This window comes from Aythya marila (assembly GCF_965140915.1).
Source record: "Aythya marila genome assembly, chromosome: 4".
Lineage (NCBI taxonomy): Eukaryota > Metazoa > Chordata > Aves > Anseriformes > Anatidae > Aythya > Aythya marila.
The window spans coordinates 59,660,476-59,676,449 of NC_139045.1; the positions used below are offsets into that span (position 1 = coordinate 59,660,476).

The 15,974-nt window shown below is 35.2% G+C and overlaps 1 protein-coding gene across 3 annotated transcripts in view; it reads right to left on the minus strand.

Moving 5' to 3' along the window:
- The window catches only part of SLIT2 (slit guidance ligand 2), a 277,555-nt gene that overhangs the window by 52,349 nt on the left and 209,232 nt on the right, over positions 1-15,974 (minus strand). For all 3 annotated transcript variants that reach the window (XM_082759741.1, XM_082759740.1, XM_082759742.1), the window contains 6 exons: positions 15,108-15,258; positions 8,312-8,386; positions 5,079-5,222; positions 3,023-3,166; positions 1,701-1,867; positions 722-854 (listed from right to left, as the gene is read on the minus strand). In XM_082759741.1, coding sequence (XP_082615867.1) covers positions 722-854; positions 1,701-1,867; positions 3,023-3,166; positions 5,079-5,222; positions 8,312-8,386; positions 15,108-15,258 — 814 coding nt within the window. The remainder of the gene's footprint in view (positions 1-721; positions 855-1,700; positions 1,868-3,022; positions 3,167-5,078; positions 5,223-8,311; positions 8,387-15,107; positions 15,259-15,974) is intronic.

A 15,974-nucleotide genomic window follows, 5' to 3' on the forward strand; every position in this document is an offset into this window, starting at 1 on the left:
ACATGAGGTAACAAACTTGTTTTTATATCAGCTTTACTGTCTATCTGCATATCCAAATTATATATATGCATAAAACACGCCATTTCATGCAAATAAACACACCAAATTATATATTTGCATAAAATGTACCATTTTTCTCATATAAAAACTAATCTTGAGTAATGAAATATTCCAGATTACATGACTTCCTATATGAAAAATCTCACTTTATGTCTATTAAAACCAGTCTTTATAGAATATCACAAATTTCCATTTATTATGAAAATATACAAACACTTTAATGCACTGCTGTCTTTTTTGCTTTTGAATTGCAGTTGAACTTCTTCATTCTTTCCCATTAAAATAATGACTACAGAATAATCGAATTCATTTTTGCCTATAATTGAATGCATTTTAATATAATTACTATATTCAGTGACATGACAGTTCATAGTTGGGGTTATAAATTCTGAAAGTGATTATGATTTTACATACACAGGTTTGTAAAGCTTTGCAGCAACAGAGGGTTCTTTAAGTGTTTTGAGACTTAGAGAGCATTGCTAATTCAAACATAACCTCAGAGTTCAAGATTCTTTGCAAGTCTTTACCTCTACAAAGCATTATACTAATAAATTTCAACTGAACAAAGGAAGCCAATTCTTCACTTCTCCCCTCATTGATGAATCTGACACTATATATCTGACATTGATTTTTATAAAAGGGAAAAAATTGTGCCACTTACAGTTCAGTTACATCTTTTGGGATGCCTTTAGGCAAAGCTTTTAGGCCTTTGTTGCTGCAGCGAACTACTGTGTCTAGACAAGTACATTCTGCAGGACAGCGGGACAGTGGAGAACAGCTATTGTCATCATTTCCTGGTTAATAAAAACAAACAGATGCTAAGCTTGCCATGCAAATGACATTTCAGGATTAGCAATAATGTCCCACATGTAATTCCCATAAGTAAAAATGAGATTTTTGCATTATGATATCTCTAAGGATAGAAAATATTCTCATCTCTATAAACCATTGTTCCAATAATTTACATTTTAAGTAACGTTTTATTTAGTATGATTTGGTTTTACTAGATAAAAATGTTACTATTTGGAAAAAAGATCATTAAAGAAAAAACATAAATTAAAATGAAATATAATAAAGCAAAATATATGCTGATTTTCAAAATTAGTAAATAATTTAAAATAAACAGAGTCCCTTTACAGTAAAGTTGCAGCCTTGCATATTGACAAACTAATCATTTAAGAAATTAAAGTGAGTGTGAGAGAGATGCAAGACAGAAGCTGTTATTTCTTTAATCGGAAAGGGGAATTCTGACATTCTGGAAGTCACAAACTGAGCAAAATTGCATGTATTTGATCAAGTAGCCTGAAAGAGTGTTTGATTCAAGCATCAACATTTGAAAATATTCTCATTTCAACTACAACATTTGATCAATTTATGTAATCTTTGTATTATCTCTAAGTTATAATTACAGTACAGAACATAGGCAAGAAAAACTTTTCAAAAGATATATACAGCAGTCATGTGCTTGCTAATCATCCAAAAATGGGTGAAGGTTTTTAATCTGACATAGAAACAACAATGAAGTGATTTAAAGAATACCAGTTGTCACTTCAAAAAATATTGCTTTGAATTCTACAGGAATCATGAAACTATCCATACAAAAGCTGAAGTTATAAAATTTTAACTATTAAATTTCTTACCATCATCACATGTAAAGTCCTGAATTGCCACATCTTGGATAGGAATCTCTTTGAGGAAGTAAGGCTTTTGACAGCGAGGGTTTCCTGTCACAATGCGTTTCTTCCTTAGCCAATCTCCAAGCCACGCGAGATGGCAGTTGCAGTTGAAGGGATTGGCCAAGAGGTTTCTGAGAACAACATGAAAGTTCACTCCTGATGACAGATTTTTTTTCATTCTAAGCATGCTATTCCTATTTTCAAAAACCTGAGCTTAAATACAGTTCTTCAAACAATAGTATGTACAAACCATAAATGAAAGCTGTAATTTAGGCTCTGTGTAGTGAATCTTGATATAGCTCATTTAGAAATAATTTAAAACTGTCAAAGACTTGACTTGTTGTCAAGCCACTCTGTACTGATAATACAATAATTTCATATAGAGATGAAGTCTGATTACTTTACATTATTAGCTTTAACCTGACAACAGCTATTCCATTAATTTGTCATCTCAAGATTTCCATCTTTTATTTGCTCCAGAGAATAAGTTTTCTATCTAAAGTGACAGCTACGTTGATTACATGCCAGTTATAAAAATGAATTTACTTCTAGAAGTCTCAGTACTTTTGGCATCTTCTTACTTCAGCATAAACATATTGACAATTCCATTATTTATAAACATGCCATCCTTAATATGCACAAATTAGTCACTTGGCGCAAAGTGTCACTTTTTATGTAAAAAAGGGATAAAGTACTCTCCTGAATGACACTACCTACAGAAAGAGTTTCTTCAGTAAATTGACAGGCAGTTTCTCACCCCATTTTCCCTCCCTTAAATTGCACTGCATTTAAATAAAAAGGTACACTTTTTTTTGTTGTTGTTGTTGTTTAAACGAGACTGAAGCTTTATTATAAAACAGGTATGAATTAATATCTCTAGTAGTCCCACTGACTGAATTTAAAATAATGATCAGACAGCAGAGTGCAAAAGGAAAGACAACAAGGTGATTAGATCATCTGCAGTTGGTGTGAGGGATACCCAAATGTGTCTTTCTCTGCTGGTTCAAATTAGTGGGCTTCTGTGAGCGTGGATAGCAGGACATTTTTCATGCTTGCTTAGGCACTTCCGTAAACCAGTCTAGAGCTGTGACAAAGGCCACCAGGAAAACATACTTTTCTTGATGGTCCAGAAACAACTTTTTCTGAAAAATCTGATTATGGAACTCATAATTTTCCCTTGACATCAGCTCCTACTATGAAACTATATGGTAAAATATTAGCACAAGTGCCCCAAAATGTTGATAAAGGTTTAAATTTGTGTTTGGTAAAAGATGAATGTGACTCACAACGTAGACAGTGAATGCAAGGTGTCAAAGGAGCCCGGTGCCACAGTGGTGATCTGGTTGTCGTACAGTGAGAGCAGGCGGACGGAGCTCAGGCCTGTGAAACTGTCATTCCCCACACAGCTCACACGGTTGCTCCTCAGCATCCTGAGAAAATAAGGCTCAGCATTTCTCAGCTTCAGGACAAAGCGCTCAATAATATTTTGCGTTATTACTGTTCTATTACTGAAATATAAACAACATGGGCTAGCTGACATTTCATCTGTGCACTTTGGCAACCAAAGAAGTTAGCATTAAAAAACTATATCTGCAAATGCTTCATTTGTACTAGGTATAAATGTGAAGGGATGGCCTCTGTGAGGAGAGGCCCAGGGCTGCCTCATAGCCAGCCCCAGACGCTGCTGCAATGGTCCCTGCATGCCAAAACCAAACCATTCAGGGGAATTTGTGGTGCCTCTTAACACATCAAATGAGTCTAGAGCACCTCTGAATTTAAGAAAGGGCAGCAAATGTAGGGGCAAAAAGGAGCAGCAAGGCCAGTGCAGGAGGAGAGAAGAGATCAAAAGTAGGGACCACCCTGAGCAGGAGGAGGGAGAGGAGCCGAGCAGCAGCTGGACAGGAGCCATAGCAAAAGGAGCAGCTCCCCACACAGGGGCTCAAGCCAAAGTGGTGGTCTGTGTAGGGGCTGGAGCTGAACAGCTGCCCAAGCAGAGGCCAAGAGGTGTGACTCGAGGGACTGCTACTGCTTGAGGAACCACAGTGACACCAAGGGAATTGAGTAGCGTGTTGGAGGGCACTGGAGAACAAAAAGGTGAGTGGGTTTTGCAGAGGTAAGAGGTGATTTCCCCAACTGCTATTTTATTTTTTTCCAGTAACAGAATCAGTAATTGACAATAAAATTAAACTGACTAAAATTTTCCAAATCAGATACATGTAGCAGTCCCTACTTCCCACTTCATGTTCCTGAGCTTAAATGAGTCCAGAACTGCTATTTATATTGAGCAGAAAGCTAACCTCCCATGGTCCCTTCTGACCTGAATTTTCTTAGGATAAAAATAGAAAGCACTTCTACTATATTCTCAAGTCTTTCAAATGAATGAATTTAGGCTACCCAGATTCCTTCTTAGCATGACTCTACTACTTAATAAAAATTTCAGAACATTAAGCAAGAAACACCTATTTTAAACTCTCGTGCATCTGTTAGTAAACCACAGGAGCTTTAAAGCTTACTGTTTTTCTACCTGTCCTTCAATAAATGAGTATTTTTTTTCCCACACTCCTGTCTAACTGCTTAATACAATTTTAGCAGCTTTAAATGAGAAGTTAGAAATGAGAGGTCTGATTTATTAAGAATGCCTGATGTCTTTGGACAAGTGAAGCCCCAAAGACCATCTTGGCTCTGGTCTGCTGATCAGAAGGACTGATTCCTGAAGAAGGCCAAGAAGCTGTGAATAGTATAAACATTTACTTTATTTTATTTTATTTTTATTATTTTGAATGGAAAGAGCTAAACTGCCTTCATGGAAAGAATGAAATGAGTTCAAGCTACAGTGCTTTTACTCCTCCCTTCACTGTTGAAATTACATTAAAATTAGTTGGAGAGAACCATTTCCCACATTTCAATATCCACCAGAATCATTTTTTCCTCTAGCAAAATATCCAATAATGGTTGAGCTGGATTGAATCAGAGTCCATTACATAAAGTGCATAATTTCCATGCAAAATTCTGTTAGTTTCAAGCAGATGATCATTCCCATTTCCGTTTCTACAGTTGGATATTTACCTATTCTCAACTGCTTCCTCATTTAAGAAGACCCATAATCTTTGTAGCCTAATAACCACAATGAGAACTTCAGCTACGCTATATCAATAATTAATAATTAACGAATGCTTATACTCTCTATTATAAGCTTTGTGTAAAATAGGGACAAAAAACAAGATATGCTTGAGTATAGCTAATTCAAAATCAAAGTTTTCAGGACAGATACATGTAGAGTATTACTTAAAAAAAATACCTGGCAGAAAGGAAGGCTAAGGACACTCAAACAATGACACTTACAGTGTTTTAAGACTTTCCAGTCCTTTGAACATTTTGTCTCGAACACTTTCCAAGCGATTGCTAGTGAGCAATAGTTCATTCACACCAGAGGCTCCATCAAATGCTCCTTCTTCGATATCTGTAATCTTGTTATTGCTCAGGTTTCTATTACACAGTAACAGAAGCAGAGAAAAGCTTGTCTGTTTGCTTTTACATACCTTAAATGGACTGCTAAATGATGCAGGATGCATAGATTACAAGATAATTGAGCTACTGAGTAAAAGCAACAAATATATTCAACTTCAAACAAGAAAAAGCAAAAGTCAATGCCTTGCTAAACTACAGAATTAAAGATTTTTAAAGCAAAATTTGGAAGTTGTTTGCAATTAGAGTACATGCTGCTGCCACACAAAAACATGTTTTCATAAATAATCTGAATCTTGTCAATGAATGTAGGTATATATATTTTGTCTCCAATCCTTGTAGCATTATTAGACAAATGAGTAACAAAGTGGTACTGTATGAGTACTAGCACAACTAACTACTCTGATTTCTTTATTTCATCTCAGTAGACATAAGAAAACAGGATAAACAGCAACATATGTAAATAAAATGTGTGAATGTAAACAGTAAATGAAATGTTAATCATTTCTGACATTAGTAAAAAAAAAAAAGAAGGGTTTATAAGCAAGAGTTCATTTATCTGCAATTTGCATGCAAAGCAGATCAAAAATGTGGGAAAATGTTCTATAACACTGCCAAAATATTTAGTGCTTGTGGGTTTTAGTTTAAATATGGAAATTACATCCTAAATGGAAAGTATGTGTACCATATATACCATAAGCATGCACACTCAACAACACACATTTTCTTAAAGATTTTTCATTGTATTCTTGCCTCCTTCTGCTGTTTTTTTTTTTTTCTTTCCAAGTAAATCTATTTAATTTCTTGTTGAGAACAGTTAAGAATGTATCTACACACTAAACAGTGTTATAATACACCAGTGATTTTTACAAAGCTCTTAAGAATGTTCTGAGAAAATCTAAAATACAGTGAAGCTAAAAACTTTTTACTTAATCGAAGTAATGATGTTGGGAAGAAAAACAAACAGTATTTGATGCACCTTTTAGAAGAGCATTTTAATTGTTATATCAAGAAACATTTATTAGAATAAAAAGTCATATGCTTGCCAATATGAACGGGTGTCATTATCTAAGACATAGAAAAGAAGGAGCTGTGAGTTTGTCTTCGTGCTGACTAGCTGTAATTTTATATACACCTTGCCTGTGATGAAGAATATAATCATCACTTTCATTTAGTTTCGCAGTGTTCAGTCTCCTGTAAGGTGCTGCACAAGACTGGAAGCAAGAAATACATTATTTCTCATCTCAACTGACTTGTGCACGTCAAACCCTTAGTTTCCTAAAACCTTACTTGTTCTTGACATAGCATGGATATTACTTCACCTACTTCACATTTTAAGGGTCATTTAAAGTGATATTTTAAGGATTAATGTTGCATAACTAATCAATGACGCAGTGCATATACGTGCTTTATTGCTGATGAACCATCAAATCAATTAAACATTTAGGCCTCAATTTTTCAGTGTCATTTGTGCAGAACGACCTTTGCACATAATTGAGCCTCCACAAGAAATATGAGCTCCATGCAAATACAGAATTCACTCATGGTATAGTCTCTGTAACATCGCCATCCCACTACTTTCCAGTCATGCTTAACCAGTCTCTGAATTGAAGAATGTTTTAACAATCGATAACTATATTAGGAAGTTATGGAACACTAATATTAAAAATGTTAACTTTGTTAATTTTCCCAATTTTGTTCTTCCTCAATTATACAACTCAAAGCTCTTGGGGGTTCCAGCAGACTGATTAATATTTTTTATTTTTTTTCTTTTGTCTTGAACACCTTCTCCTCAACTAAAAAGTAGCAGACAAACCAGCTTTAGATGACATGAAATGTCTATTAACCTAGCTTTATAGCTTGATACATAATTACTAGAAATATATTCTCTTTTATCTGTTTTTCTTAAATATGAAGAATAGATGTGTGTGTGTATTTGTATGCTACTTCAAGTATTTTATTTATTTCAAAGGCATGTTGTAGCTCTAAAAAGTGCTAATCTGAGATGCTTAAGGAACAAAGAAAACAAGGTATCTACTGTACAACACACTGCTGTGCCATGAATTCCTGTATTCTTTCTCTAAGTATCTCAGCGCAGACCCAAACTGACAAAGTATACCTAATTGGATAAGTAAAAAGCAAAATTTTTTAAATCTTTGGTCTTCTACCTCAAAAATCAGTGATAAGTATTTAACTGATTGTGATCATGACAGCTGCCAGACAGGATGTGGATAAGGCTAATAAGTAGTGTACTACTTATTAGTAGTTGGCTCCTCTTGGAATATTATTCACTAGTAGCATAGAGTGAATTTTTACAAGTGGTAGTAACTGGGTAACTACATTCAAAAAAGCAGTGCATCATTTTCATTAATCTGTTTTGTCTCACACCTTTCTTCATTTACTATTTATGCTTGGATTTAATCCTGAAGAGATTGAGCACAGTACTAAGCAACTAAATTAACTAAAGTTACTTAGTTACACTAATTAAGTGTAACTAATTTAGTGTAACTAACACTAAGTAACTAAATGATCTGCTCTTGAATGGCTGCCATATACCTAAAGAAAACCTTTTCATAGGTTTATTGTTAATAACATCTGCAACTGGTAAGATTATAAACAAATCTTGGAACATCAGCTGTGGACATGGATTTACATGGATCAAACCTTTTTTTCTTTTCTCTGTCATATAATTTTGATATTCCCCTCTTCTAATGACAGTTTAATGAGGCACAGAATCAAATGCATGTCTTGAATGTGCTGAAAGAGGCAAAACTGCCTGGTTAGGGAGTAGTACAGGAAGTTACAAAAGATTACTGGAATCTTTTCTGAGCAGCTTATGCTCAGCTCCCTGCTGTGGCTGCATAACAGACCAACTGGCTGGACAACGCAGTGAAAGTGCTGGAGCTATACCATGAGAAGTTGTTACTAGAAATGTCTAGTCCCATAGAGAAGAACTGCCATCTCTGATCTACCTCAGTGATTCATTTAAACCCATTCTTGATTTTTGACTAGAACATACAGAGTCATTCATAGATGAAAACTATCAAAGGAAACATAGCAGGTAGCTAACATGTTATCTGAATAGATAAGGTCAATGAAGTTGCACTTACATTTTACGCAGTTGAGGAAGCTTCTTAAATATTCCAGTAGCTTCCAGGACTGAAAATTCGTTGTTATTGAGTCGCCTACAAGAAATGACATCAATTTCAGAAAAAAATATTTAGCCATTGGTACAGAATGTTCCATACTAAGGAAGATCTTCAGAATGGTTTAACTGAATAGCTGATATTCAACTGGTAGCTAAAGAACAATTCAGTATATACTGACACTTCTAATTCTGATAATTCCCATGAATGACATTAATGAGACGTTCTCATTAGTTGAAATTAGAAATACATAAGACACATGGAATCAAAAACAGATCACAAAGTACCATACAACTAAAACTGCAGAGAAATCTAAGATGTTTTTAATTTTCCTTTTAAGGGAAGAAAAACAAAAATATAGCTAGGAAAGGGTTCCATGACAATTTATAAATAAAAATATTTAATAAATACATATATGCCACTGAAGACTAGTTTACTGTTCTTTAAAGGATGTCAGGTCGGGTCTGCCAGACATCTGGAGGTGCTCACAGTACACTATTTACAAGAAGGAAATAATTACCGTATGCTCATTGCTTCTCTGGAATACGGACTTAAACATAGTGCATAGGTCTTCTGAAGAATTTAAAAACACTTCTCTGACCATGGTTTATCTTCTGACCACTAAATCGATACAGAAATTGTGCAAGAAATTGTTTAAGTGTTGCTTTGTAACAAGAGGCTAAGCAACAGATACTTGCCTGAAAGATTATATGGATTTTTATCTTTCCTGCCCAGGTGTAAAGATTGTTCTAGTATAGTGTACCTTTAGTGGCTGCTGGGTTAGAGGACCATCTATATTTCAAAAAATATGTGCCCTGACCCAGTGTCCTCTATTTCCTCTCTTGAAAAGAAAATAGAAATTATAAGTCTTGGACACTATATGTTTTAATGGAGTCTTTTTATTAAGGAAGCGTGTTTTTCTAGCTGTTATTTAGAGATCTTAAATAGGAAGGAAAAGAGATGACCGAAAAAAAAAAAAAGTGAAATGGAATTTAGCATGATTCTTAAACCAGAATGCTTTTCAGAATTACCTTATTGCAAGAAAAGATTAAAAACAAAACAAAACAAAACAAAACAAAACAGGAGAAAGCTGCTTGTTCATCCTTCCTTCCTGCTCACATTCAGTGATAGCCAAAAGGGAAATTAAGATTGTAACTCTGAAGGTATGGCAGTACAATAGTTTCAGCACAGAACCAAACTGAGAGAAGACAGGAAGACGTTTTTGGATATACATAGAATATTTTTATACTATACTGAAGTACAACAGACATTAATAATAATAAAAAAAAATCCAATTCTGAAAATGAATGCTGTATGACTTAATGTGATATTGGGACCATAGCAAATAAACCCTTGCACAGCAGCAATTAACAAAGTAAAATCATCATTGTAAATTGCCTTTTTTTTTTTTTTTTTTCTGTGAAACAACGAACAACAGAAACAACGAACATTCTATAAAAGCTGACATTTTCAAATAATTTTCAAGTGCTATATCATCTGATAGAATGACTTGCTTGTGAAGACATCTATTAATTCTAATAATTCTTCCTTGCTGTACTCTACTGCAAATGATTCTAACCCCACTAGAAAAAGGCAATTTCTTCTTATTTCCAACAAACTTTTACATATTAAAAATAAGTTAGTATATCTGTCCCTGAAGTTTCTTTCACACAAGTGCATTCAATCCTTTTGTTCTTCATAGACCATAGAGTGGTTTGAGTTGGAAGGGACACGTTAAAGACCATCTAATTCCAGCCCCCTGCCATGGGCAGGGACACCTCCTACTGCACCAGGTTGCTCAGAGCCCCATCTAACCTCACCTTGAACACTGCCAGGGATGGGGCATCCACAGCTTCTTGGGGCAACCTGTTCCAGTGCCTCACCACTCTCACAGTAAAGAATTTCTTCCTAATATCTAATCTGAATCTACCTCCTTTTAGTTTAAAGCCATTCCCCTTTGTCCTCCACCCAACACCCACAAAGAGTCCCTCCCCAGCTTTCCTATAGGCCCCCTCTAGGTTGCTCTAAGGTCTCCCCAAAGCCTTCTCTTCTCAGGGCTGAACAACCCCAACATCCTCAGCCTGCCTTCATAGGAGAGGTGCTCCAGTCCTTTGATCATCCGTGTGGCCCTCCTCTGGACTCAACTCCAATAGGTTCATGTCCTTCTTGTGCTGGGGTCCCCAGAGCTGAACACGGCACTCCAGGTGAGTACTTGTAAGAACAGGGTAGAGAGGGAGAGTCACCTCCCTCATCCTGCTGGCCATACTGCTTTTGATGCAGCTCAGGATACGGTTGGCTTTCCGGGCTGCACGTGCACATTGCTGACTTACATTGGTTTCTCATCAACCAACACCCCCAGGTCCCTCTCCTCAGGGCTGCTCTCAATCCATTCTCTGCCCAGCCTGTATCTGTGCTTGCCTGTATCTGTGATTGCCCTGGCCCAGATGAGGGTCCTTGCACTCAACCTTGTTGAACTTCACGAGGTTCACATGGGCCAACCTCTCAAGGTTTTTTTTTTTTTTTTCTTTGACTCCTTTATTTTTTTTCCACATGATCCATAACTACTGTGAAAACTGAAGTCTGTAACACAGCATTCCAGATAATATTTTACTATTGTTATATACTACAAAACAATTACTTCATATAAGGTACTACACGCCTACACATACATCCCCAAATAAAATGTGTAGCAGTGCCAAGCGGCACTCAGTCATCTTTAACATGTATAATAACATCACAATAGCCTTTTTTCTTGAACTACAGCCTACTTATTCCTCAATCTTATATTTGTGCTGCTAATTAGTCTTACCAAATGTAATATCTAGGTTTTGAATTTTTAATTTATTTAAACTAGTGTTAGTCTACTTTTGATATTAGAGAGCAAATTTAAGAATTGCCCATGTATATTGAAGATTCTGAGTATTTGAGAAGTTTCTCCATGCTTTCCTATAATGGAAAAGAAGCATCGGCCGATTCACTCTATTGTCTTTGGTTAAAACTGTAATACAAATAATATCTTCTCTCAGACTTTGTACCTATGGTGATACCACAATACATGCATCATCACTGAGGACAGATCCACAAAAAAGGGACATCAAGAGTTACAAACTATATGTTTGTGGTCAGAAAAATGACCACATGGATCACATGACATGTCTATGGCTAGAGATTACTGGATTTAGATATGGAATTATTAAATACTTGTGCAAGAAGATTTAATTCTATTATTGTTGTAAGTGATACTGCATACACAGGAATCAAAATTATCACAGATGATTGGAAAACATGTGGTGGTATCTTCCTTTCTGGAGTCCATTGCTCTACTGATAAAGGTAATAATGACAGTTGCTATCTGCCAATTACCGGATCATGAAAATGATCTTAAAAATACTTATAAATGTGGAATTTCAGTACTTTTTTTTGGAATAAAATTCTCCAAACAGAAAAGCAAACAAAAAAGCATTTGAAGATGATGTCTAAATGTTCTGGCTTTCAGTTTCATTTTATGCTTTTCACTGTTAGCTATTATACCAAAATCTTGTCTATAGTGTTAAGTCTTCTTGGAAGGCTATGTACTGCATTGATATTCTGTAGGCTTCAAAACCATGAAGTATTATCTTGTTAGAATCTGTTTTTTCATCAGATATTGTACAATGATTTTTTAAAAAACGAACGTTTAGGACTAAAATTACTTTTATTTAGAATTTCTCCTGGAGACTCTGGCTTGAGTAATTTATCAAATGCTTGCTTTCTCATATATTAGTATGCTGCCTGAAAAATAGTTTATTTCTGGGACTCATTTACAGACTTGTACTTTATCTCAAATACTTCAGTGGCAGATTAGCCAGGCTTTCTGGAAGACTATGAGCAAGCAACAAAATAGAAATGGTTAGCACTTGAATTGTTCAAACATTTTTTCACCTTTCACAATCAAGTATCGCTCTTGAACTGTATTATTATTATTAAACAATAAACTAGTTTGAAGATACAGTCTTTTTTTTTTTTTTTTTTTACTGTTGTTATCTATATAATCAATACTTTAGCCAGTTTATATGGCCAAATAAGCAGGTAGGAGAAACTGTGATGAGAAAAAAAAAAAAAAAAAAAAAAAAAAAAAAAAAAAAAACTTCAAACTCCTTATCAGGAAACTTTCCTGTTGTTCCTTGCAATTTTTTAAGCTGAAACACCAAAGTTTGCCATTTGATGTGAGTACAGAAAGAAGAAATTATTTTAAATATATGTAGCATTCTAAAAACAGATTTAAAAGAAGCATCACAAATTTTCCTGAGCTGTAGACCAGAGCAATACTTTTCACTATATCATCTCTAGAATGACAGAGATAAAAGTAATTTGTCATCTTTAAATTGCATGTTCCATACCGTATATTATGATACTGCCAAATGAAGATACTTTCTTATATCAGACTAAGAAAATGTTTATTTTCTTCCTTATGTTATCTTCTACTGATTGAAAGCCATGTTGTCTTAGAGGTTCCAGGATTCTTGTTACTTTCAAAACATTCTGGGATAAGGGATGGAAAGAAACCTGGACCTCAGAGATCTCCAGACAATATATTTGAGAAAAAAATAAATGTTTGCCAGAGAAATCTAAAGAAATCTTGACATTTCCTTGCTTTAGATCTTTGTTTCCAAGCTATGGCAATTGGATTTTTAGAGGAAGTTTAAAAATGCAGAAATAATCTCACTGCCCTTCTAAAATACTTTCAAGACTGTTGAAAATTTTCTTGCATCAAAAGACTTGAAGAACAATCTCCATGGCTTATCAAGAAGAAGGTTGAAAAGTGATTGTTAAATTTGAAGACCATCTTACTTTGATGAAGTACTGAATAGAAAAGAGTTCTTTCAGCAAAAAATGTAAAAGGAGCAATGATGGAAAATGAAGAGAGGCAGATTCCAGCTGAAAGTGATGTTTTCATTTTAAAAGATTTTAACATAGATGAAGGGAGACGATTAACTTCTGTACCATTCTCAGGGAGATAGTACATTTTTATCCTCTGATACCTTTAAACAAGACTGGATGCTTTTTTGAAAGAAGTGCTGTAACCAGATATGAATTATCTTTTAGTCAAACATATTTTTTTGTTGTTGTTGTTGCCTGAAATTAGAGAGTTTAGGATATACAGCAGATGAGGGTTGATGATTTCATTGTTTCTTCTGAATTCAATATATATGGATCATAATTACAGAAAGAAAACACTCCAAAGTTTATCTTCCACGTGTAAATAAATGAATAGGAAAATCAACGACTAAGACACTAAATTAAGGGTATTATTTCTTCATAGCAGAGAGAATTAAATGGGAATCCTGTTAAGAATCAAAACAATGCATGCCTGTCACTTCAGCAACTCCAACTCTCATTGCTTGGTTCAGTAACGATAATTTTTACATCCATTACTTTATGTACTCCTCCTACAGTCTGACCTGCTACCCATTTCATCAATTTGTATTCTTGAATTAAAGAATAAAATGTCAAAATATTATAGCACATTACATAATTTTGATGAGTATTTTTGTCTTCTTTTGAACTTTACAGTGAAATCAACAGTTTAAATGTGGCCAAAAACTACACTTTGGTTCTACCACATATGCCGTTTTTTCTCTTGAATCTGTTATCATTCTAGGTACAATCAGAATTGCCATTCAGATCTGTAATTCTAACATCACCAAGTTCAACTCCTTCTCCTGGCTCAGTCAGACAAAAATCTCCATCTCTATTTATACAATATTTCAACTTAAAATTCCTTTTCCCATCCAGACATTCAATATCCCTAACCATGGTCTCATTATTCATTGCTCTACAGTTGCTTTGATGCCAGCTGCAGACTGTCTTTGAAGATATTTGCCATACTGTTTCTCATCTCACCCTTGTGGGTCACAACTTGATCACAGCACTTCTGTCTCCATCTCTCTGTCCCCCCCTCTACTACATCAAATCAAAGTACATCTTTTGCACCTTAACATTCTGCCTTCTTCTTTACATTAAATCTTCCAAGAAAAACAGCTATTTCCTCCTTTCTTTGCTCTGCCAATGATGGCCACTTTCATCTCCTGCCTTCCTGTTGATTCTTCAAGCATCTCTCTGCATTCCCTTCACTGTACTTTGCACATGGGAAAAGCTTGTAAAGCTGTCTTAATTTTATCTTTGAATCCCTCCTTGAATACTACTTCAGTTGTAATGCCTACAGATCATTCCCATATGGCACTTGTTAAGCAAGTAATAATCTGTGACATCTTTTCTGCTCATCTCTGTTCATTATATTATTATCTCATCTTAACCCAACTCTGTCCAACTCTGTCTTGTCTGGTTTATCTTCCTCTGGTCTCCTGCCTGACACATAATGTGAGCTTTGCATAACAAGAGTCAGCTCTGTTTTATTTAACACTTAGGTAGTGCTTTTTAAGATGGAACCCTGGTTGCTGGATGTCCTACTTGACATTGTAGTTAAAATAAAAAGCATAATAAATCCCACCACCTTTCCAAAAATTCCATGTGGGTAGTTTGTGTACTGGAGAATGGCACTGTAGAATAGTTAGTTACCTTATCATAATTTTTAAGGCTTAATGGTACAGAAATTGTGCATAACTCATTTTTATTAACATCTGAGATTATTAACATAACCTTTGAAATTCAACACAGGTAAACTTTTGTTATTCAGAAAAGTAAAGCTGTGGTTTCATATTTGAAAATTTTAGATAGTCTTTCCTTAAGCAAATAATGCTTTATTATGGGTTCAACTTACAACTCTGCTGTGTACTGGGGGATGTGATCAGGTATTTTGTTGAGTTTCTGATTGGAGCAGTCCACTGTGGTCCCTTCACAGCGACATTTCTCAGGGCAAGCCAAATCTGCAAAGCAGTCTCCACTTAATTTGGATCTGTAATCTTCAGTGCCTGTGGAAGAGTCAAGTCAAAATACAAATACTGAGTCAATAAAGTAGGAGATTTGTTTCTTTTGAGAAGGTTGAAAAGATGTCTGCAATGCAGATAATGGGTGGGCAACTTGGGAAGTGTATGATAAACTTTGTGATACTGAACAGACACAGGGGCTTTAAGAGAGGGTTAAGTATAGGGGCTTAAGATATGCTAGAAAAAGAAACCGTGACTAATTTCACATAACAGGATAACATAACTTGAGCTTTTCACAGCTGTACTTTCTGCTGATTGTGTTGTCAGCCAATCTAGCCTTGTTTATAGCTAATCACACAAATGCCACTAATTCTTTTAGAATTTATTTTCTTTCACAGTATCAAGAATAAATGCCACCTTTTCTCTTTCTTGTGTTACAAATTTGTATTGTTGACTGGACTTCATTAACCTCTGTGATTATTTTTTTTTTATTGTCCCAGCCCTCCACATCGTCTCAAACACATAAGATTGAAAGTCTTATCTTCAGCTTTAATTTAAAAAAAATGTGTGATCCTGACTTAAGCCTCAGCAGCATGCCATGCTGTAGAAAGCTGCGTGACGTTCCATGGTGCTTGACAGAACCATGTTTTACTCATACCTCACAACCACATGGTTAGATCAAGCACAACAGAAAATCTCGCTACATTATCATAACTGCATCCATTAGGCCAAGGATAAGAGCAAGGGAAAAGAGGAAGGAG